Source organism: Pipistrellus kuhlii, unplaced genomic scaffold (genome assembly GCF_014108245.1).
Source record: "Pipistrellus kuhlii isolate mPipKuh1 unplaced genomic scaffold, mPipKuh1.p scaffold_m20_p_41, whole genome shotgun sequence".
Taxonomy (NCBI): Eukaryota; Metazoa; Chordata; class Mammalia; order Chiroptera; family Vespertilionidae; genus Pipistrellus; species Pipistrellus kuhlii.
This window is the reverse complement of record NW_023425542.1, coordinates 1,937,984-1,962,876: the sequence shown is the minus strand read 5'-3', so window position 1 is coordinate 1,962,876 and position 24,893 is coordinate 1,937,984. Positions and strand designations below refer to the sequence as shown.

Below are 24,893 nucleotides of genomic sequence, written 5' to 3'. Positions count from 1 at the left end.
CTCTGCCGGCGGCCGGGCCCACACCCTGCTCTCGGCCCCACGCGTCTCTGCAGCACCAGCTCTGCTGTGCCCACTAGTTGTCAGCAGCGCCCCCAGCCCAGCAGGAAGCGGCGTTCTCTTCTCACGGGAGCCAGCTGGACCTCAGGAGCTCTGCCCGCGTGCCCAGCACCACTGTGCCAGCTGCGGCTCCCTGGGTGGCACCGGCCACAGCTCCCTGGGCTTCCTCTCAGGGCTTCTCCAGCGAAACAAAACCAAGCCGCACCCAAGATCAATCCTCCATCTGTTCTCAAAAGCCAAAACAAAGGACGGGGTGGTGACATGGTCAGCGCAAACGGTACCACAAGGAACTGCCGTGACGAGGGCTATTCTTTAATGAAAGTCGGCCTATCCTCACGCAGCCACGTGCTTCAGTGCTCTTGGCGATGTGCTGAAGCCCACGCAGAGCCCGCGGGGCAGCCAAGCCTAAACAACAAATATAAACTCTAACTTCTGTGTGCATTCATATAAAAATACAAAAGATTTCCCGTCTCAAAGTCTTCGGTTACAAAAGTGAAATGGCACCCTCGAGGGAGGTGGTTTTACACGTGTATTAGAGCGAACATACAGTCCGGCTGCCTTCGGCTGGAGCGCGGGCGGCGGCCCCAGGCCTGGGGCCGTCACGCCGCTGGCGTGTGCACTGTGATCGCCAGGGCCCGGGACCCGGGCCCGGAGGACCGAGCCCGCGCTGATGCTCCAGGGTGAGCTGGACGCGCTGCTCAGTACCCCCCGCCTTTCCGTTCGATCGTGGGCAGGTGGTACTGCTTCAGGTTAGGCTTGATGTCCTTCTGTGCATCTGCCTGCAAAGGAGACGACAGGCGGTCAGTGGAGGCCGGGACGGCGGCGGCGGCGGGAGCAGCGCTGGGGGGAGCTAACGAGGCGCTACCTTCTGGTTTGCGGCCCCACACTTCAGGGGTCTCAGCATCGGGACCTTCCCGCTCCCGCCGGGCCTGAACACCGTCTGCAGCGCCGGGCTGGAGTACGAGAGCTTGGTGGCCCCGGGGAGCTTCAGCTGCGGCAGCTCCATCAGGTAGGCCGGGCCCTGTCTGCGGGGCCGGCTCTCCTCCTGCTTCAGGGACTGTTTCTGGAAACAAAACACAGGCCAGCTGAGCACACCGGTGGTGTCTCCACGGCAACCGGGGGAAAAGAGAGGTTCTTTGGTGCCACTTCTGCCTAAGGAACTTCTTGACCATGAGGTGTGACTAGACAGCAGGCGTCCTGGCCACCCCAAGTGAGGTGGCCCCACAGCGGGCAGGAGGCGTCCGCCCCTCAGGTGGGTGCATGTGGGTCTGGGCCCCGGTGCAGCCACGGGGCTGGCCAGCCTGCGCTGGGGCCAAGCCGAGGCCGTGGGGGTCCTACTGCCAGCTCCCAGGTCAGCCAGCCTGCAGCCTCCTGCTTTTGTGCGGATGATGAACTGAGTGGCTTTTACTTTTTTTTTTTTAAACTTCTTATTGCCATTTTCAGGGACCTTAATGACTTCAATGTCTTTAAGGCTCGTAACATGGCTTTACTATTGCCAGCTTTCTCTAAATTTCTGCACAACACATTCAGGTAAGCAGACTCATTGGCTGGCTTGAGTGGCTTTTACTTTTTTTGTAGTTGAAAATACTTTCATGGCATGAAAAGTCTATGAAATTCTAATGTCAACATCCATAGTTTTATGGGAATACGTGAGCTCATTTTTCATCTTCCTGTCCCCTCTCTGAAGACAGATCTGACACCCCTCTCTGAGCTCTCCTGTGGCCACCGCCTCCCGTCCACCTCCCCCCACCATTCCTTTATGCATCGTCCCTGCGGGCAGCTGAGACGAGGCCGTATGGCCGCAAAGCCTACAGGGCTTGCTCTCTGGCCTCGCAGACACGTGTGGGCGTGGGCCGGGCGCCCAGAGTTCCGGAAAGCAGCCTGGCTGCAGGTGCACGTGCGGCCCCAGCCCCGCTCGCAGTGACAGCAGGAAAAGCAGGGACAAGTGGACGTGGCACTGAGTGACTACAACACTGGGGGCCGAGCACGTGGCCCGTGGACAGAAAGGAAGGTGCTGCCAAGGGAGGCTGTCCTTTCTAAGCCGCTGTGACGGGGAGGAGCGCTCGCCTGGAGCCCGAGGGGCTCCCCGCTCCAGCCGAGCAGACGGCATGCTCTGGGCGGTCACTGGCGAGCAGGGCCACTGGGCCGGTGTGCAGCTCTCTGTGCCCCCTCTGGGAGGGTCTGAGGGCACAAGGAGTGACCCCTGGGCTGGAGGACCCCCCCCCCGCCCACTTCTGGCCTGCTCACAGGTGTTGTCCTTGACCCTTAGCTAGTGGGGCAGGAAGAGGGGGACAATGGAGCCCTCGCAGGGAGACACCAGCCACCTGAGGGGTGCAGTCCTCCCCCCAAACCCCTCCCAGCTCCCCGCTCCCTCCGTACCTGCTTGCTGCCCTCCTTGGAAATCTGCCACTTGTTACTGAGCAGCTCCGGTGCCACTTTGCGGTGGCCGCCCCGAGCCTGCTTCTCCGCGGCCCTGCAGGGGGAAGACGGGGCCGCTGAGCACCGCACACAGGGGTGCTGCCTCCAGGCGTGCTGTCACAGCGCGGGCACCGCTCTGCTTCCCACTCGGACTATCTGAGGGCCTTTTCCCTTTTCTGTCTCAGCCACTGTCTCTGGGCTGGAGTGGCCCTGCCCCAGGCCCCCACCCCTGCCCCGCCTCAAGGTTTGGGTCAGATGTCATCTCCACGGTCACACGCAGGAATGGACAGGGGTGTGGAGTCGGACAGCTCAGAGCATGGACTCAAATCAGTGTGCCCATGTGCTGAGACCTGAGAGCGAGTTCAGCCTCACAGTGGTGTGGGCGGCTCCACAGTCTTAGCAGAGCCCTCCCTTGGCGCCACTAACAGCCTCTCCTGGGAGAGATTCCAGAAAAGGACAGGGAGAGCTGTCCAGGGACCCCACTGGGCGGCCCACCACACCCCCACCCGTGGCTCAGCAGCCAGCACCCGCCCCCTGTCACCCAGACCACCCACCTCTGGTCTTGGAAATAGGGGTGCTGCAGGGCCTGGTGGGCAGTGATTCTCTCGTCGGGATCATAGGCCACCATGGCGTGCAGGAGGGAGAGGCATTGCGGGGACAGATTGGCTGTCTGTAGAGGTATTCCTGATCCCTTTTTAAAAGGAAAATCAAAACTCATAGCTCTCGACCTGTATTAAAAGCCCAATGATAATAAACAATCATGCCATTGTCACTCTACAGGGACCTGCCCTGGGGGGACAGTCTGGGACCTAAAGGGGCAGAATACACAGGGTCCAAACCCGCAGGTGATGTCACCCAAGAGTGGCCCCCATGGGAGCTGTGGACCTCGGGGGACAGTGTCGGGTCGGGCCAATGTGGCTCAGCATTCTAACAGACGCCCCTCTGACCGAGCTTCATCTTTGACCAACACACAACCTGACGGTCGGTGTCAGTGCGGGGCAGTCCACCTAGAGGCCTCCCAGTGCTGGGAAAGGGTGCGACTGTTCAGCGCCAGCAACTCACTGCCGGGTCTCGGCAAGGCGGGAGGAACTGTGTGTGCTGCTTGAGGGACAGCATCCCTCTCGGACCCCCCGGGGGCCCCAAGGACTGAGGGGCTGCACGGCCGACAGAGGGTGCTGCCAGCCCTGGCAGGGCCAGGTCCCCTCGGGGCTCCTGGGAGCACGGGCACTTACTGCTTGAACTTGGTGAGGGTCTTGGCAGCGGGGGTGCCCATGACGTCGTGGATTTTGGAGATCTGGTCCAGCTCGTTGGCTCCCGGGAAGAGGGGCTGCAGACTGGAAGAACGTGACAAGGGGCTGAGGTTAGGACAGTCCCCTTCCTCCTGGCCGTCCGCGGCACCGACGTCCTGAAACGTCCTTCCAAATTAACGCATGGCATTTCATTAGCACGAGAGAAAGGGAGGTCTGTTGGCACTCTTAGCGTCAGTGACGTCACAATTCAGCTCTCAAAAGCTAACAATTATTCATAGGAATGATCTAGAAGGGTGTGAACCCATGTCCTGCATTCCTGAAGCAGTCAGCTGAGCGGGCGGGAACAGACCTGGGTCCCTGCCTCTGCTGGGCTGTCTAATGCATCGCCCAGACATTAATGCACCCCGGTCCTTAAGGCACCGTGAGCCTGGGGAGCTGCCCCACCCTCGCCCTCTGCGAGGGCTGCTTCCCCTCCACACCCTCCTCGCCTCCTCCCTTCTTCCCAGGCCATGCTGCCTCCGGTGGTGAGGCCTGAAGGCGGGGCATAGGGCTGGCAGGATGGTGAGGACTGGGATGTGCTGGATAATCACCCCCGCCTCACCCAGAGGCCCCCTGCCCCCTGCCGGCGGGCCCCCCAGGTGGCAGTAAGCACATTTCTGCTGGGTTCCTAGCTTGGTAATGCATCACGTCACTGAGGACACAGAAAGCACAGGCCCATTCTGGGAGTTAGGGCAGTCACGGCCTCGGGGTGGCTGGGAGATGGCGCTGTGAGGAGGCCTGGCGCGGGCCTGCCGTGGGCACGCGGGCGCGCGGGCACGGGGGCGCTGGCCCGGGCTCTACCTGGTGATCTCGTAGAAGACGCAGCCCGCGCTCCACAGGTCCATCTTGTGGCTGTAGAAGCCGTCGGTGAGGAGGCACTCGGGGGCCCGGTACCAGCGGGTGGAGATGTATTCCGTGTACGGCTGCTTAGAATAGACGCTCCGACAGGACCCGAAGTCGCCTAATTTCAGGATTTCCTGCTGCAGGGGGAGGAGGCGGGGACAAAGGACGGCTCATGGGGTCGTTCTTGTAACATAAGCCATCTCAAATGTTTATGTGCAAACGGGAAAACACTAGCGTCTAACCTGGCTTGTAAAATGCCAGTTACCCTGACCCTGACCCTGACCCTGACCCTGAAGGTGAGGAAGTGGTGCTTCTATTCAGGGGAACTTGTTTCACAGCCATTTCCCAACGTCTGCAGTCTAAGGGTGAGTCACACACCACAGGCTGACGCCCCGGCGCCACTCGGGCAAGTCAGACGGGGGAGGCGGGTCTCGGGATATTGCCTCCATTTCCTTCACCCCTCACGTTCAGGTAACAGAATACACGCGGCCAAGGACCGCCGCCTCGCGCACGTACGCTCCCGCGAACACTAAACACAGCCTATCTCTGAGCCAGAAGGCCAGAGGCCCGCTCTGCGAGGTCGCCATTCCCCAACCGGTCACGTCAGGCTCTCAGCCAGAAAGCGGAAGGCTGGTAAAGGGCAGGGAAAATTCAGGCTGGAGAGACAAAGCGGGCGTCAGGCCTGGGCTTAGACATGGCATGGGTTTCAGAATTATCAGACGGAATTTAAAGTGACCATGACTGCCCTGACCGGTTTGGCTCAGTGGACAGAGCATTGGCCTGCAGACTAAAGGGTCCTGGGTTTGATTCCTGGTCAGGGCACATGCCCAGGTTGCGGGCTCGATCCCCAGTGGAGGGTGTGCAGGAGGCAGCCGATCAATGATTCTCATCATTGATGTTTCTATCTTTCTTCCTCTCCCTTCTTCTCTGAAATCAATAAAAATATATTTAAAAAAATAAAATAAAATAATCTGATTCACCTATGAAGGGTTCTAAATGGGAGAAGTAGACAACATGCAAGTTCAGGTGGGAAACGTCAACAGAGAGATGGAAACCCTAAGAATCATAAGGATGCCCTAACTGGTGTGGCTCAGTGGATAGAGCGTCGGCCTGCGGACTGAAAGGTTTCAGGTTCGATTCCGGTCAAGGACATGTACCTTGGTTGCGGGCACATCCCCAGCAGGAGGTGTGCAGGAGGCAGCTGATTGATGTTTCTCTCTCATTGATGTTTCTCTCTATCCCTCTCTCTTTCTCTCAGTAAAAAAATCAATGGTATATATATATATATATATATATATATATGTATATATATGTATATATATATATTTTTTTTTTTTTTAAAGAATCATAAGGAAACACTAGAAATTTAATAAAATCAGCAGAAGTAAAAAATGACTTTGCTGGGTTCTTGATAAACCAAACACAGCCAGGGAGAGACTTAGGGGGCTGGGAGACAGGCTAACAGCAACAACCCGAACCGAAAGGCAGAGAAGAAAGAACGGGAAAACAGAACACCTAACAACTGCGGGACAATTTCAAAGTGAAATAAGCCAGACCAAAAAAAGAGCACATACTAGCCGAAACCAGTTTGGCTCAGTGGATAGAGCATCGGCCTGCGGACTGAAAGGTCCCAAGTTTCAATTCTGGTCAAGGGCACATGCCCGGGTTGCTGGCTCAATCAATGATTCTCTCTCATCACTGATGTTTCTCTCTCTCTCTCTTTCCCTCTCCAGTCCTCTCTGAAATTAATAAAAATATATTTTTTAAAAAAAGTTTTACATTCTACCTTTATTCTGATATCAACTTTTTGTATAAAAGCCCTTACCTTTATTAATATATTTTCTGGTTTTACATCTCTGTGAAATATTCCATTTCTGCGTTCAATATAAAAGGAAGGATAGAATTAATTGTACCCCGTTCATTCACACGCCTTCACATTGCATTCCTAATGACTGTTACTGCCTCCCATCACCGCGGGCCGCTGTGTCTCCGGGGCGTACCTGTGCATGTGATCGAGGGCCCGGCACAGCTGGTACATGTAGTGCACAACTTTCTTTTCTGATAACGGATGTCTTCTCCCTGGGCAGTCAGGAAACAGCCAGATACGATTACTAGGGGTCCTCGGACCCTCTTTTGAAATAAAAGGCGGAATCTGCTTTTATTTAATTCTGTGTGAAAGCCTAACTTCCTCTGTGAGAAATGGCCTGAGCCGTTTTGCAGGGAACACGGGGGGCACCACAAAAGGAGCCCCTCGGAATCTCACGGGACCAAGTCGCAGGGGTCCGGTGCTCGCACTCTGAGGGCGGTGAGGGCTGCGTCGGGTAAGACTCACAGGTGTCCGAAACCGGCGTGGCTCAGTGGATAGAGCGTCGGTCTGCGGACTGAAAGTTCCCAGGTTCGATTCCGGTCAGGGGCATGTACATTGGTTGCGGGCACATCCCCAGTAGGAGGTGTGCAAGAGGCAGCTGGTCGATGTTTCTCTCTCATCAATGTTTCTAACTCTCTATCCCTCTCTCTTCCTCTCTGTGAAAAAATCAATAAAATATATTAAAAAAAAAAAAAAAAAAAAAGACTCACAGGTGGCCTAGTCTGTAAGCCTTCCTCCCGGACCCTCCTCCCCCTGCTGCCTGGGGCCACCAGCAGTCACTGGGGAACCCAGAGTTTGCCGGGGGTCCTGTCTGGTGCAGCTTTCCGTTTCAAAGGGGGAGAGCTCAGGCTAACAGAAGTGCAGGAAGACCTTTGTTTTAGTCCCGGAAGACCTTGGCCCTGCGTGTCTCCCCGCCTGCAGCCCCCAGTGGAGGAGCCTCTTCAGGGCCACCATCCTTTCTCCTGGGGACCCCCATCCACTCGCACCCTGGCACCTCCCCTCCCCCGCCCTGGAGGCTCCCTGCCTGATGGAGCGGAGCTACTGATGGAGACAGGCGCCTCGTCTCTCTTAGCTGTCCTGACCAGGGAAGTTTTTCCAAGTTAATTTTCTCATTAGGGAGATTCTAAAGAATGTCGAGTTCAGTACCAGTAATGTGAACACAACGCTAAACTCCGGCTTTGCTGTCAGGCCTCAGAGGAGATGTGTAGCCTGCACTGTGACAAGCCAATCACCTCCCCTTCCCCCCTTTTCCACATGGGGCCCGGTCCCCAGGCCTGGGCCTGGCTTTGTGGGTCAGGCTGGAGGTGCACACTGGGTCCACCATGGCACAGCCCGAAGGCCCAGAGGCCGTGGCCCCGCACCACGCGGTGCTTGGCGAAGGAGGGCCTGGCACCGTGGCCCACTGTTCTTTTTTTTTTTTCTTTTAATATATTTTATTGATTTTGTACAGAGAGGAAGGGAGAGAGATATAGTTAGAAACATCGATGAGAGTCACCGATCAGCTGCCTCTTGCACACCCCCCACTGGGGATATGCCCGCAACCAAGGCACATGCCCTTGACCGGAATCGAACCCGGGACCCTCCAGTCCCCAAGCCGACGCTCTATCCATTGAGCCAAACCGGTTTCGGCCGTGGCCCACTGTTCTGAGCGCGGTTAGCGATCGGGACCGGCAGAGGGAAGCAGGTGAGGCGTTAGACTCAGCGAGGAGCCTGAGCTGTGACCAGCACCCCCTCAGCAACCACGGCCGCACTCAAGCACCGGTCCTCCCAGCTCGGCTCTTTGAAGCGGCTCATCTGAGGCGAGTGCTACCTCACTTCTTTGAAATTCTATTTCCTCGCTCTAAAGAGGAGCTGGCTCCTCTATGAACTGTCAAATAATAACAGCTGCCGCTGTTTGCTGAAGGCAGCGAGTCAGGCACAGCCTTAGCTCTCAGCGCGTGTGTTATTGGACTCTCACAGCGGCCCTCAGGGTTAGGACTGATCGCCCCATCACAGCGCCTGCCCGCCCTCTCCGCACCCCGGGCACGCGCTGCTCTGACTGGTGTGTGCTCCGCCATGTGGGAGGTCCGTGCTGCCGCAACGGTGCCCGACGGCTCCCCAGAAGCACCAGAACCGCCAGGACGGTGCCACTGGCACAGGGATAAAAGGTGACGCCACCTACACCCTGAACGGCAGGCTGACACGTAAGGAGAGCAAAGCCAGCCATCACTCTGCGTCCCAGGAGGTGTGAGGAGCCCGCGACTGACTCCCTTCACCCGACTTTCCTTTGCACACGTGCACAAAGGGACACGGGAGCCGGCTAAGGAGATCCCAAAGGGCCCTCTTCTAACATCGATAACACTCCTGCGTACGTGTCAGAGCTGGATTGGCAATGTTTTCTTTCTTTCCCCTCGGTACATTAAAAACAGTGGAATGCGCATTGTATAACCAGTGGTCAGATCTGATGAAATAGAAACACACAGCTGAACTGTTCTGACACAGTCAGGCCAGGCAGAACTGTCAGCAGCTGCGTGGTAACCCAGCACACGGCCTGAGCTGTCCATGGAAATGAACTGGAGCTAAAACCCTCCCGTTAAACCCATGGTCAGCAAACTGCGGCTCGAGAGCCACATGCGGCTCTTTGGCCCCTTGAGTGTGGCTCTTCCACAAGGTACCACGGCCTGGGCGCGTCTATGTTGAAGAAGTTTAAGTTTAAAAAATTTGGCTCTCAGAAGAAATGTCAGTCGTTGTCCTGTTGCTGTTTGGCTCTGCTGACTGATGAGTTTGCCGACCGCTGAGTTAAGCTAATAGGGAATGCACTCCTACAGAAGAGGGCTGACCCTACCGCTGTGTCGGGTCCCTTTCTTTACGCTGCAGCCCGACAAGCCGCTGCAGGTGCTCCTCGGCACAGCCGCACACTGACGCCGGCCTCGGGACCCCCAGTCCGAGCGGGATGGCGGGAAGGAACAGCCACTGCGCGGCAGCTTTGGCAGCAGTTCAGCATTGCTGTGACGTCCAGCCCACAGCCCTTTTCCCGGCAATTACCGCACTTACACGTGGTCTGGTCGCAACATAGTAAAAACCAAATCCGGTTTTCTGCTATAGTTTTAGAAACACTGGTCTAAATACCAATCAATACATACCCTCCCCCTGGTTTAAACTTTTTTTTTTCTTTTCTTAAAAAAACTGATATCAGAGAGAGGGAGGGAGAGGGAGAAACAGATCGATACATCAATGATGAAAGAGAACCATCCTTTGGCTGCCTCCTGCACGCCCCCTAGTGGGGATGGAGCCCCAATCCTGGGCTTGTGCGCTGACCGGGAATCAAACTATGACCTCCTGGTTCCTAGATTCAGGCGCAACCACCAGCCATCCTATCTCCCGCTTTAAACCCCACGGAATAATCTGAATCGTAGCTCAGATTAGGCAATTAACCATGCTGCCCTAAATTCAGGTTCACAGTTCTGAAGCCAGGCAGCTATTCCAGCACCGAGTGCTGGCCTGACCATCGCTGCTGCCGCTCTCCCAGGTCCTGACGTCTCTGACTCCAGGCCGCCCTCACCACCAGGGCACCGGCCTGTGGGCGGCACCGGGTTTGTGTGGTGGGCCAGTGGCCCCGCACCCACATCGCACGGCCTATTCCAAGTCTCCCCCTGGAGGCAGATGCTGGAAGAAATGGATGCAATTTCCCCAACGATACAATTCCCCTACTGCCGGAAATTAGACTCTTACTTCTGAACAAAGCTTTCTCCAATGTCTAGATGCACAGAAGCTTGCCGGAAATGACCCCATGGCCTTGAGTTCTGAGCTACCCACTGTAGGAAGCAACGCTGAGAATTCTAACGTGAGGCACTGGCCTCACACCGAGCCCTGCCCTGAGACAGGGAAGCGGGAGGGCAGGTTTGCCCCGGGGGAAAGACTCGGGCTCACTGGCACCGGCACTGCTATTAGGGACTGGCGAGGCCGTGGTGATGCTCCCGGCTGCGTGGGCTGCCGCCTGCACTCTCTTAGCTACACACACGGAGGATGGCGGGAAGGGCCCGGCACAGGCAGCAGGTGTAACCATGTGGCAGCACCTCATTTTCCCGGCCGACGCGGGGCAGGTGAGATTCCCAGGTAAATGAGTTTCCTTGTTGAATGCCAACCCTTCTCCACTGCGATCGCTTTAAATGGGATTCTCAGACACACCGGACTCACCTTCCTGCCTCTCCTGAGTGCGCTGGAGTGGTGCTGCCCCGCCCCCGTGGGGCATGCCTTTCCTAGCGTGTCCTGTGGGACCCGGAGACGTGCAGCTGTTCGCCCAGACGGCTCTCACCCTCTGGTGTTGTTTTCACTCACGTGTAAGTTCTATACCCCAGGCCCCTCCACTCCCCCCCAAGGATGGACTGCCCTGTCACTTCCTGCTGTTGCTGGTGTGCCAAGTTCTAGAAGCTCCTTCTAAGAGCTCTATTTTAAATAGGTTTTAGACCAAGAAGCCAGATCTGTTAGAATTGCATTTAAAACAAGATTAAACCTATGGGTAAAATACACACCTTTTGTAATGATTAAGAAACACCTTAGGGTCCCAGATAGACATCTTCTATCTTCCCCAAAAAGTTCCAAAAGCTTTTGCGTCCAAACAGTTTACATAAACTTTTATGCATGTAGGAAAACGTGTCCACGTGTTTCAAATCACATGTGAACTCCGTCAATGAGCCATGAGGCTCGTCCCACGCTCCCGCTTCACAAAACACCAAGTGCGCACTCCCCTCGGGCGTGCTCAGCGCGGGCTCCTCACGGCAGGCGCAGCGTGGCCGGCCGCTTTAAAGCGTCTGTGGGGCTGCCGCGGACTTCCACCCCAAGCCATAAGCAGCCCCTCGCGTGACACGAGCAGGTTCTTTTCTTGCTCAGTGTGACCTGTGAAACGCAGCACTTCCTCCGGGCTTTCTCAGTGACATTTACAAGGCTCACTTGTCCTGACATCTAACCAACCGTGAGGTCACACGCCCGGGACAATTGTTAAATGTGGGCCAAACGGCTGCCTCCTCCTCTCCATTCCCCTCAGGTGACCTCTGTGAGCCTCCAAAGCCAGCCGCCTGGCCAGTCCCCCCTCTTTCCTCCCTCCTCCCGCTTGCTCTCCTAAACAGGGCTTCACTGTTCCAAACAAAGCCAGTGAATGAGCACCCTGTCTGTCATTCGGGAGACGTTGGAAGGATCCAAAGATAAGGAGGTTCCCTTGCATATGAGGGGTTCTTTGGGGGCCGAGCCCCGCCTTACTCCGAGGCGAGAACAGAAGGTGGATCAGCAGCAGAGCCTGAGGGAAGAGGGACCCTCGAGGTGGGGACCACAGGTGAGGCCCCAGCTCGCTGAGCGCCATCCTCTTCTCCAATGCACGGCCAGGCTCTCGGCTGGCGGCCTTCCTTCCCATTTCATTTACCAGGGACCACCCCCTGCTCCCCGGGCGGATGTGGGGCAGGTGAGATTCCCTGTGTTTATACATGGCTGCCCCCGGTGCATCGACCTGAGCGCCAGCCAGGATGAACTACAAGCTTTACCGTCAGTTCTTACGTTAGCTTCCAGATGGTTCCACGTACCTCGTATCAGTTCATAAACATTCATGTCCATAAGTTCACATATTAGCGCAAGAGAACCAGATTTTCTGTCACTGAGGAAGAAAGCAGGTTTTTAAAATGTTTTCTCGTGTTTCAACCAGAAAATATAATCAAATATTTAATTCATCTGTAAACATTTTGTGCAAAGATAAAGCACCCCCACATCAGGCAGAGCCTGGAGGGCAATGACTGGAGCAGAAGTTACATTTCAGGTAAAATTAACTTAAAATAATAGCAAAGTCCTGCTGAAGGCACAAACTCTAAAAGCCCCCTCCCCACTTCAAGAGCCCCCTCCCCATTTCAAAAAAGACATATATGTCTTGACAATATAAAATTAACTCTCAAGAGAGAGAAGAAATGAGGCTGGGGGCAGGCCAACCAGAATAACCAGAGAGAGAAGGATTTAATTCCTGCCTGCAATGCAGTCTTCGTTTTAATTTACCTCCATCACCTCCATGTGACACATTACCATGGGGGTGGGGTGGGTGGGTGGGGCGTGGAGAACAGAGTCCCGGACAAGCCAGGGGAAACGGGAGAAGGAGGAGTGGCTTTGCCCTGAGTGACATCTTGCCCAGGGTGGGGACAGAGGCCTCTGGCTGCGCCGCCAGCTTCCTCTGGGTTCAAGAAGCCCCAAAAGGGACCTCTGCCCCCGGTAGGGTAGCCTGTGACACCTCAGGCTGCTCAGGGTGCCTCCTGGGCCCCCCCCCCCACGTCTCTCAGGGCTGCCAGGAGGCCCAGGCCATTCTGGACAGAGCGCTTTCTAAAGCGCATGGAAAGCGCCTCCCCTCAGGCAGTGGTGACTGTCACATGCGAACGGCCGTGTCTAAACGCAGCCAAGCCGATGGCTCAGCACGCCGCAGGCCAGGTGGCCGCACGCTGCGACAGGACAGTGGACACTGAGTTTGACACGGTCCGGGCCTCTGACGGGCACTGCCGCACTTAGCTGTCAGAGACCACCGCTTCTGGGCAGTTTTAAAGGCCACGCCACCTTCTCAGGGATCGGTGCCGCTGGCCCAGGGAGACGGCCTGGAACCCCGGCTGAGCCCGCTCTGGGCACGGTGCCTGGGACCAGCTGTGCCCTGACTTCCAAATGGGCAGGTGAGCCTTAGGGAAACTGTCCTATGGTTAGACCGGAAATAAAAAATTCCCTAAAGACATATCAAGAGAAGCTCCATGAAAGGCTCCATGAGACGGCAGCGATGAGCAGATGACTGTGGTAGGGGAGGGAAGCCAATCCCCCCACTACGTCCCAGACACGACCCAGAGCCAGTGGGTCAGGTCGGAGTTCACACCCACTGGGTCAGGTTAGAGTTCACACCGAGGCCTCAGGGGCCCAGAGTCACTTTATGAGTCAGCTGACACTCTGGGTTACAAAACATCTATAATGCCAACCATGATTTTCTTTCTTAAAAAGAGACTTGACCATTATCATCAGATTTAGATAAATTTTAAAGGCCCGAATATACTTACAAAACCACTTCATGCAACGTAAGAATGTTTGGGTGTGGATTCAGGCGCCTCAGTGCTTGTATCTCTCGGAGGTTGTTCACTTGCTCAATACTATCATGTAGGCAAAAACAAACAGCTGATTGATCATTCAGGCCAAGTTTAAAATCTGGGCTATTAAATCATTACCTATCATCCCTGATCAAAACTGACAAACTCACAAATACTTCAAGCAAGACAATCAGGTTTTACTTCTCCTCTTAGCAGTAGAAATTAAACATATGTTTGTGCATTATCTTATAAAAATCAAGGTTCTTAGAGCATTGGATATAAATTCAATTTTTTCCCATCAAGCTCCTTGGTAGTTTCTTTTACTATTAATAAATATAAATAGAGATATTAAAATTTCCTATGAATCAGTTTATGGGAATTAACCAACCCGCAATGTAAAAATAAGCATTTTATTTTATTTTTTAAAAGAAATTTAAAAAAATATATATTTTATTGATTTTTTTACAGAGAGAAAGAGAGAGGGATAGGGAGTTAGAAACATCGATGAGAGAGAATCATCAACTAGCTGCCGCTTGCACACCCCCTACTGGGGATGTGCCCACAACCAAGATACATGCCCTCGACCGGAATCGAAACCAGGACCTTTCAGTCTGCTGGCCGACGCTCTATCCACCGAGTCACACTGGTTTTGGCAAAAATAAGCATTTTAAATTTCTACAAACAGACCCATCCTTCCTTACTTAAGGCTGTCGTTTTTGTCAACTTCCTTCACCTGGTGACAGGCGCCCTCTAGCAGGTATGTCTGCAGGTTTTTCTTTAAGAAGACAGCTACACTGACACCCTGTTCTCACCCCAAATCCGTCAATGCAAGTGCAACAGCGGCCCAGGCCTGAGGCTGCCGGCTCTCCCTCTGGAGCCTGGACCCAAGCGCTCACATCCAATGAGGCCTCAGCCATCAGACACTTTCATCCCAGAGGTTCTGAAAGGAAGTGATTGTGCGAATCTTCTTCCTTTGAACTGGTGAGATTCTGTTAACAGAGAATGAAGCTCGGCATCCAGTTTGGTGATGTAGCCAACAGTATTCTGTTACTGTAAATCAACGTGGCTGATCAGTCGTTATGTGTGAGGGCGTGACAACCATTTGCATATTAGCCTTTTATTATAGAGGATTCTTTAGAAGCAAGCCACTTACTGATGTCAGTACGTGCTCATGGTTATTTGAATAGACTGACGGCTGGGTAGATGTGTGGGGAGGGAGGGGCAGAGGGGCGGGTAAATGGATCCGTGCGCACGCACACTGGCTTCGTCTCCTGAGGAAGCCTAGAGGTAGTGACATCCCAGGAGCCAGGAGCACATCTGGTGCCAAAGTCTTGTTCCCAAGTATCTTTCTCCAATAAAAGGCGACAAGGCTCCTTAGAGACACGGGAGGTCCCAGGGGCAGGGAAATACAAGAGGAGCCACAGAATCTTGTAGTCCCAAAGGAAGAAGAATCAGAGCCAGCCTGGAAGAGCTCCCGTGGCCGGAGCTGGCCCGTTTATTAAATAAGTAACGGCAGCATTGGGTTGAACATGTGTGTAAGAGCTCACAGAATAAACCCGGAGTCCAGTCCCCTCGGGTCTGGTCTGCACGGCTGCGGACACCTGTCCACATGAGCCTGAGGTGACCTCTCATCTACACATCAGCCACCAGCCACCAGCGGCCCAGGCCCACGCTCCCTTCCCAGGAAAGCAACATCCACAGTGTGGTCACACTGCAGACGCCTCCCACGCTCCCAGACTCGACAGCAAAGCAAAGGAACACAAATCCTGTGGCACTTTATTAAAAAGGAACACAAGTCCTCTGGTACTTTTATTTAAAATCTTTACTTACTATGGGTTTTTTAAAGAAAAATGTGTTCCAATCAACCACTTTTAAAGTGAAGGCAAAGAGCAAGAATTGTTCTCAACTACATCAAACGATGACACATCCAGCAACGAGGCTGCCGTCTGTTGAACATTAAGTGCACGCCCACCTTGCTAGCTACTTCCCAGTCCCGTGGTCGGCAAACTGAGGCTCGTGAGCCACCTGCGGCTCTTTGGCCCCGTGAGTGTGGCTCTTCTTCAAAACACCACGGCCTGGGCACGTCTGTTTTGAAGAAGCGGCGTTAGAAGAAGTTTAAGTTTTAAAAATGTGGCTCTCCAAAGAAATTTCAGTCGTTGTACTCTTGATATTTGGCTCTGTGGAGTAATGAGTTTGCAGACCACTGACCTAGTCCTTCCCTCGCTTGCTCCTCAAGCCCCTCACAACAAGGAAGCCCGGGCTCAGGGGCTCAGTGTGACTGATTTCTTCTCTGCAGCTGCTACACTGATCCTGGTTCAGTTCCTGTCAAGTTCATCCTGTTTACAGCTGGTCTGCAAAACACTGTGCTGTATTTGAACCCTAGCAAGAACAGCATTCAGTGACAACGGCCCAGACCTGGAGACCCTGGCCTGGCTAACACCAGGGAGCCCTTTTGGTGTGTCGGGAACCTGGTGGATGGAGGAACGGGAGGAGTGTCCTCCTTAGGTAATGCTACCTCCTCCCGAGGGGCAGGGGTGACAGGAGTGTCTGCCACCCCTCACGGGAATGCCCCTTAAGGCAGACTGACCCTGGCTGACTTCTCAGCCGCGTTCCAGAGAGCCCTCCCTTCCCGAGGGGACGACTGGGCCGAGAGGACGCACTGACGCTGGCTCCACGGCGAGCGTGCCATGCAGGGCTCTGACTCCGCAGCCGCCACCAAAGTGCCCGAGTGGGGAGGCTACTTGTCAGCCCACTTTTTGTTTGTGTCTCTTCTCTGAAATAGCAGCTGGCAAGTCCTGTTGTCGGCAAGCAGGCCTACCCCTGAGCCCGACAGTGGCACTGGTTCTCTTCTGAGGCAACTGTCTCGCCCCTGCTGCTGCCATCGGGGCTGTCTCTCCAATGTGGCCGTCTGAGTCTGCTCCCACACGCCAGGCAGTCAGGACACTGCATCCAATTCTCTATCAGGAGTACTCTGACAGCCCTGGCAGGGTGCTCAGTGGTTAGAACACCAACCCTCGGACTGAAGGGGCTCGGGTTCGATTCCCAGTCAAGGGACCACACCTGGGTTGCGGGTTAGATCTCTGGCCCCCGTCGAAGCAAGAGCAGGAAGCAACCAATCAATGTGCCTCCCTCACATCAATGTTTCTCTCTTTTTTTTTTTCTCTCCCTCTTCCTTTCTTTCGACTCTCTCTAAAAAAATCAATGGAAAAAATATCCTCAGGTGAAGACTAAAAGAAGAAGAGTAATATTTGTCCCACAGGGGAAGAAGTGACAGAGGAAGGCAGGAGACCAGCCACAGCTGTCTCAGCAGAGCAGGTAACGGCCACACACTGTGGGCAGTGAGGACGAGGAATCTGGATTCAAATCTGGCTCTGCCCACCTAGGACCTGGAGTGACAGCCGTCAGCTGCGTCACACCCCTCGGCACCTGCTCTCCTGCACAGGACAGGAAAGATGACTCTGACCCTGTGGGGCTGTCTCCAGGATTAAATTACTGTTCTCCACACTCTTGGGCACCACTAGTGCCCTATACTCCTTTCTGCTCTCAGACACGGTTTTTTCACACTGAGAGTCCGAAATCAAGGTTTATAACCCCAAACACTTCAGAAGGCTCTGCACCAACGTGGGAGGGAGAGGGGGATGATTATGCTTTTTAAAAATGTGCTTTAGATATTTAGAGACTTCAATTTCTTTGACATTAAAAGCCTCGCCTCGCCTGGCCAGTGTTCCTTAGTGGTTAAGGGTGACCTCTGAAACAGGTGGTCATGATTTGACTCCCAATCAGGACACATGCCTGGGTTGCAGGCTCCATCCCAGTAGCGGGTGTGCAGGAGGCAGCCAAACAATGATTTTCTCTCTTCACTGATATTTCTTTCCCCCTCTCCCTCTCCTTTCCTCTCACTGAAATCAATAAAACAAAAAAATAAATAACAATTTTAAAAGATGAGCTTCAGGCGTCTGTATTGAAAAACGTAACAGTTGTGACAAAGCTGGCATTTACCCATTATTCCAGTAGTATGTAATGACTGTTTAGTGTGATCTAGGCCAGTGGTGGGCAAACTCATTAGTCAACAGTGCAATGATTGAAATTTCTTTTGAGAGCCAAATTTTTAAAACTTAAACTATCTAGGTAGGTACATTGTTATTAACTTCATTAGAGTCCTCCTAAGCTGGCCTTTGCTAAAAACTCAAGGGGCCAAAGAGCTGCATGTGGCTCGAGAGCCGCGGTTTGCTGACCACTAATCTAGGCTAAGGGCAACCACAAGGACTTTAAGAGACTCCAAGGGACACAGCCCCAGAACTCCTGCAAGGGACTAGGCCCTAGTCAGAGAGCCCCCTCTCCACACACTGTCACCCCAGGGAATTGATTTCTCCAGCCCTCCTTGGAAATTATTTCTCAGAACATTAAATGACTCAAAATTAATACAATCACAAGGGCCTCAAAGGTTTCATTTATAAAAGTCCAATACCCAGAACTCTGAGGAACATACAGACTGTGTAAGAGAGGCATAGTTTTCCAACTGGAATTTATATATATATATATATATATATATATATATATATATATATATATAAATATATAATATTTAATATATATTTATTTATATATATATTTAATATATATTTATTTATATATATTTAATATATATTTATTTATATATACTTAATATATATTTAATATATATTTATATATATTTAATATATATAATTTATATATAATATTTAAATATATTTTGTTGATTTTGTACAGAGAGGAAGGAAGAGAGATAGAGAGTTAGAAACATTGATGAGAGAGAGTCATCGATCAGCTGCCTCTTGCACACCCCCTACTGGGGATATGCCCGCAACCAAGGTACATGCCCTTGACCAGAATCGAACCCAGGTCCTTTCAGTCCCCAAGCCGACACTCTATCCATTGAGCCAAACCGGTTTCGGCCATATATATATATATTTTTTTAATTGATTGTTTTACAGAGAGGAAGAGAGAGGGAGAGAGAGTTAAAAACATCAACGATGAGAGAAACATCGATCAGCTGCCTCCTGCACACCCACTACTGGGGATGTGCCCGCAACCAGGATACATGCCCTTGACCGGAATCGAACCCGGGACCCTTGAGTCCTCAGGCCGACGCTCTATCCACGGAGCCAAACCGGTTTTGGCCCAACTGGAATTTTTTTTGTAAGCAATTAATCATTGATATCACAGTAAACTGGGACATAAATAAAATCCAGTATAACAAACATAAAATTAGCCCTAATCCTCACTGCCTAAAGAAATTTGACTGTTGTACATATTACATGAACAGAATATTCCCACGAATACTAAGTTGTCCTGATGATTTAAACCCGAGGCTGCATTCTGTGTGAACTCGTCTCATCGCCTACCTTTCAAAGTGCTGTTTCATTTGTTTGCATGCATAGTAGTTTCCATCCCTCAAGCTCTGCATCTTCATAACTTCAGAAAACGTTCCCTCGCCTATTTTGCCAATTGCTTTGTAGTCTATAAATACAAACAATTATAAAAATGAGGTTTTATTTATACATGTGTTTTGTACTTCTTTCCAGACAGTGAACCTTTTACCTGTAAGGTAATCGGCAGTTTATGAGCATCAACCTATGAACCAGGAGGTCTTGGTTCGATTCCTGGTCAGGACACATGCCCAGGTTGCGGGCTTGATCTCCAGCAGGGGGCGTGCAGGAGGCAGCCGATCAAGGATTCTCTCTCATCATTGATGTTTCTCTCTCTCCCTCTCACTTTCTCTCTGAGATCAATAAAAATACATTTCAAAAAAAAGATAATTGGCATCCTGTACTGAGGATTTCTCCTTTTTTCCAAGGCTCCGCATTCCCCCATTTTGTTTTCTCTCTGCAATCCCATCCCCCCCTCCCCCCCACCAGCAGGGAACCACGTGATTGGCAGCCTGGGGTGATGAGAGGCTCAGGCCCCAGGAGGTGTGGGAAGCAGAGGCACAGGCTCCGGCTGGGGTGGTTCTGGCGGAGCGCTCACCTGGGCCTGGGCATTCGGCAGAGGGGACGCTGCACCAGCACCTCGGAGCATTCTCCTGAAGGCCGCCCTCTCTGGTCCCGCCGAGGCCCAGCTGAGCCGCCCAGCGTCCTGCGATTCTTGCAATTCCTGATTTCCTGGAACTGACAGCAGCGGCCCCTGGCCTTGTGCCGCCGCCGCCACCATTGCCCCCTGCACTGATAATGGTTTTACAATGGCAGATGCCTTTCTGCTTAAAATGCCTAGTTTCTGCTTTACAAACCAAACCCGACAGACTCAGACAGGAGTATCTTGGAGAGGGCTGTGGCTGCTAACAAAAACCTGAAAAATGCAGAGAGCAGGCTGGACCAGGGGGAGCCTGGTGGATGGTGATCCTGCTGCCTTCCCCAGACCGAGTGTCTGCCGGGCTGCTGGGCTGCTGGGCCTTTTCCCTTGGCCCGGGAAGAGCAATGCTGGGATGTGGTTTCAGGGACTCTTGGAGGCCCCGGTGGAAGGAGATACAGAGAGGAAGAGCAAGACTAAAAAGAAACAAAGCAGCTCGAGAAGTAGGTCTAGAATCGAACCTTACATGCAGAACTCACCAGAAGCAAATAATAGAGCAGAAGCCCTATTGAACAAAAATGCCCGTCACTTTCAGATCCCAAACCTGCATCAGCACAGAGCAGGCCTGGGAAACTGTTCAGCCTCAAGGAGGCAGCCTCTCCCACACCCCTTCCACAGGGCACATTAAAACAAACAAACAAATTATTTATTTATTTCAGAGAGGGAGGGAGAGGGAGATAGAACCATCAATGATCAGAGAGAATCCTTGATCGGCTGCCTCCTGCACACCTCCTACTGGGGATTGAGCCCGCAACCCAGGCATGTGCCCTGACCGGGAATCGAACCGTGACTTCTTGGTTCATAGATCCACACTCAACCACTGAGCCAAGCTGGTTGGGCTGAACTGCGTGTTCAAGTAGGAAAAAGAATTAGGAAGTTAAGAATCCATATCCCTGGCTCAGCAGTTACACTTCCAGGTTTCGATCCCGAGAATACCAACAGAGACCCGAGCAAGATTCATAGTCAAAGACATTTGTCACAGTGTCACGACAGCGAGGATGCTAAAGCTTAAGTAGCTGAAATCAAGGAAATGACATTCATTATGGAATAGCCACCAGCTAAATATTATGCAGCCACTGAAAACCATGCTTTCAAATCCCATTTAACGATAAAGGAAAATGTTCAGCTATTATTTAATATGAAGGGAGAAAAGGATGCAATGACCCTACAAATACATACACATGCATAGAAGATGGGTTGTAAAGGTGTAAAAGAATTTAAAAGACAGTATATATTGTCTGGGTGGGATTGATTGTGATTTTAATTTGCTCATTATACTTTTCTGTAATTTTCAATATTCAAGATGAATTTATATTACTTTAAATGTGTGAGAATTTATATTACTTTAAATGTGTGTGAATTTATATTACTTTAAATGAATTTATATTACTTTAAGAAAAACATAAAGATAAAAATTATGAACAACAAATACATATCTATCAACAAGTGAATCTAAATATCAAGTGAATTAAAAATCTGATGAACAGAATAAACTGGTGAATATAATAGAATCAGGGGCATAGAAAGGGAGTGGACTAACAACTCTCTGGGGAGAAGGGGTGTGGGGATGCGGGAAGAGACTGGACAAAAATCATACACCTATGGATGAGGACAATGGGGGGGGGATGGGAACCAGATGGAGGGAGCTATGGGGCGGGGAGAGGAACAACTGTAATAATCTGAACAATAAAGATTTACTAAATTAAAAAAAATAAAAAAAAGTTCCCAAGAACTTTAAGAAACCAGTGAAGCCGTTGGCTAACTGCTAACAGCACAAGGAGCTTACAATGAACTGCCCTCACACTACAACAGCCGTTTAGAGGGAGAGGCACCCAGCTCACCAGAGGGACGGGGGCCAGTTCCTGAAAGCCGGGCTGTGGCCTGAGGAATTCAGATTTGAGATGGGAGGAGGAAATTTTATACAACAAATTCCAATTTGTGTTTTATCACAGATAAATCAAGTGAAGCAGACTTCTTTAAAAACAACAACCAAAAGCAGACAGCAGGGGGCAGCCAATCAATGTGTTTTCTCTCCCTTTCCCTCTTCTCTCTCTCAAATCAATAAACACACACACACACACACACATTTATTATTGATTTCAGAGAGGAAGGGAGAGGGAGAGATAGTAGCGTCAATGATGAGAGAGAATCATTGATCGCAGCCTCCTGCATGCCCCACACCAAGGATCGAGCCTGCAACCCAGGCATATGCCCTGACCGGAAACCCAACCTTGACCTCCTGGTTCATAGGTTTACACTCAACCACTGAGCAACACCAGCTGGGCAATAAAAACATATTAAAAAAAAAAAAAAAAAAAAAAAAGGCCAAAGCCGGTTTGGCTCAATGGATAGAGCGTCTGCCTGCGGACTGAAGGGTCCCAGGTTCGATTCCGGTCAAGGGCATATACATTGGTTGCCGGCACATCCCCAGTAGTGGGTGTGCAGGAGGCAGCTGATCGATGTCTCTCTCTCATCGATGTTTCTATCTCTTTATCTCTCTCCCTTTCTTTCTGTAAAAAATTAATAAAATGTATTAAAAAAAAAAAAGACACAAAAGGCTGGGCAGTGCCAAATTAAAGGAGACCAAGAAATAGGATATCAACATTCCAATTTGTGATTTTTGACTGGATCCTGGGAAGAATAAAATCACCTATAATGAACATTATTGGAATAACTGGGGAAATCTGAATTATAGACTGCATACTCGATGACAGTATTGTGTCAACGTGTTAGCTACACTGTGACTGTGCAGGACTATGTTCTTGTTCTTAGCAGACACTTGCTGAATTGTTAGCGATGAAATGTCACGCTGTCTGCAACGAACTTTCAAAGGTTCAGCAAAAACGAATACATCGCTTAGGGAGAAAATCCAGAACATAGTGGGGCATCTAGGTGAAGGGTTTATCAACATGCAAGGACCTCTTCCTGCAACTTTTCTGCAGCTTCAAAAATTTGCAAAATAAATAATTGTAGACCCTGCCTTCTAACCACAGCTCTGGGCGCATTCGTCAGAGAGCCAGACGGCCAACAATATCCAACAAGAGAGCGTAAGAATGCTTGTACAGGGTGAGTGAGGCAAGTGGGTTATTTTTAACATCTTTGTCCCACAACTTATGTCATATACACAATTTATGCCATATACACAATTCTTGCCATATACACAATTTATGCCATATACACAATTTATGCCAAATACACAGTCTATGCCATATACACAATTTAGGCCATATACACAATTTAGGCCATTCACCACTGCTCGCTGACAATTAGGCGATGATGCAAATTTGACACATTACAACTACACTAACGTCATTGATCTTTTCCCAGGAAAGGAGTCGGAATTTTTTTGCACCTTCGACTCATCGGCTCTTCCAGCCCAGGGGGCCTGGACCCCCCTCACCCCTCAAGGCGATGAGTCGGGCCCTTAAGGTCGGGGTCCCCGGGCCCTCCGCCGCCCTCGCTCCCAGCGCCCCGCGGCTCCGCACCCGCGGCCCCGCCCGGCCGCACTCACTCTTCATCCCGGACGGAGCCGGCGGCCAGCCCGGCCGGCCCCGGGCGGAGAGGAAAGGCTCCGAGGCGGGGTCTCGAACTAGGACCTCCGCGGTGGTCCCGGTCGGAGGGTTAGGACCCGGCCGCCATGTTGTGTCCCCGTCACCCTGGCAACCGCCCAGCCCGGGACGCCCCGGGAGGCCTGCCGCGCGTGCGCGAAACGGCTGCGGGGCTCCGGAGCGACGGACTCGGGGCCCGGCCGGCTCTGCAGACACGAAGTCGGGGTGGGAGGCGGGGGTGATCAGACACTTGGGGCGGGGGCCGGGGGGCCGCAGGGGAGCTGTCTGAGCCACGCGGGGGCTGGTCCAGCGGAACAGGGCGGAGTGTTCCAGCCAGAGGGCGGGCGGGCGAGTGACAAGTCAGGGAGCGTGAGACCCATCCCTCCCGCCAACCCAGGCTCCTGCGGAGGGGACAGCCGAGATGAAGGCGATGGGGTCTTGCGTCCCAGACAAGGCTGCGAACTGGGTCTGCAGGGTGCAGGCAGCCGCGAAGCCTCTTCTGCAGGGGAGTGGCGGGCAGAGACCTGGGTTAGAGCGAGCCCCTTGGCCGCGCGTGCATTGGGAAGGCCCCACGGCAGGGGCTGCAGGGGCCTGCGGTCAGCGGGACGGAAAAGAGGGCAGCACCCGGGGTCTGCCCGAAGCGTCTCCACCCGGGCCAATGGGGTGGAGGCCAGGGAAGACGGCTGGGTTGTGGCCCCATGGCCGGCTGGTGAAGGGAGCTGGAGAAGGGGGTTTGGGTGACCTTGCAGCCTAGGGCCCCCACCCCCATCCCCTCTCACAGGGCATCTCCATGCTGACCTGTCACCTACCAGCTGGGCAAAAATGAAAACCCAGAAAGGAGTCAGTGAAGGAGGGGGATGAGGAGCAGGCACTCTCAATGTGAGTGTGAGCTGGCACAGAAGCGGGGAATGACCTGTTAATTAAAAAATAGATTTATACATGGTCCCTAAGCTACTAGTATTTCTGCTCTAGCTGCCCTAGGACCAGATCACCAGGTCTGACAAAGGCCTAAGCCCTACCACCCAGAGCAAAAGGGAAACTGCACGCAGAGCACCCAATTTTGGTAAAAAGTAACGGAGAGAGGTGAATGTCTGCATTACCTACTCCAAGGCCTTTGGGTTTCTGGAAGGAAGAGCTTACAGAGGACTTCCCCTTTCTACATTACATAGGTAACTATAGTATTGATTTTTTTTTTTTTTATCTTACCCACTTGTCCACTTAAAACACTTCACCAGTTCCCAGTGCTCCAGATAAACACAAAACCTAGCATGAGTTGGCAGGCTGTTCACATCTGGCCATGCCCACATCTCCACCCATTTCTTGCATGCACACACACACACACACACACACACGCCTGCACACCAGCACCCTGGCCCTACCACTTGCCCTGTTGCACACCTGTCATCCCTTGTGTCATTCATATTGTATGTTTGCAACCAGCCCTTTCACCAGGTCCAGAGAAGAACACGTTCCTGTCCACCAACTGGGGAGGGCGCTGACATCCATTCACTGAGCAGCTACTGTGGGCCAGAGCCCTTCCCAGCACCCCGTGGGAATAAATGGATTTACTTCATTTGTTACATGTGCTGACAGAAAGGGATTCTGACTCCCTCTTCCCAACGGGCACCAGGGAAATCACTGGGTGAGAGGCAGGCATGGGCTCCAGGGTGGAGGATAGAAGGGAGACGCTGTAGAGACT

The 24,893-nt window shown here is 52.4% G+C and overlaps 1 protein-coding gene and 1 non-coding gene across 10 annotated transcripts; both read right to left on the bottom strand.

Annotated features, from left to right (window-relative positions):
* Positions 1-352: 352 nt before the first annotated feature.
* Positions 353-23,610, bottom strand: MOK (MOK protein kinase). Of its 9 annotated transcripts, none has more exons than XM_045571978.1 (12): positions 23,158-23,600; positions 18,926-19,040; positions 13,515-13,604; positions 12,027-12,097; positions 6,608-6,686; positions 6,433-6,481; positions 4,566-4,744; positions 3,708-3,890; positions 3,030-3,203; positions 2,437-2,530; positions 923-1,120; positions 353-836 (listed from the first exon to the last, which is right to left on the bottom strand). In XM_045571978.1, the coding sequence occupies exons 1-12, from the start codon at positions 23,162-23,164 to the stop codon at positions 756-758; spliced, it is 1,320 nt and encodes a 439-aa protein (XP_045427934.1). In that variant the 5' UTR covers positions 23,165-23,600; the 3' UTR covers positions 353-755. The 9 variants fall into 9 exon arrangements, with proteins under 9 accessions (XP_045427934.1, XP_036267631.1, XP_036267634.1 ...); XM_036411738.2 differs by having other exon boundaries at positions 3,708-3,809; positions 23,158-23,595; XM_036411741.2 differs by lacking the exon at positions 3,030-3,203 and having other exon boundaries at positions 3,708-3,809; positions 23,158-23,597.
* Positions 1,483-1,611, bottom strand: LOC118704293. Its single transcript, XR_004983366.1, has one exon. It is a non-coding gene; the product is annotated as a small nucleolar RNA SNORA33 (small nucleolar RNA).
* Positions 23,611-24,893: the final 1,283 nt, after the last annotated feature.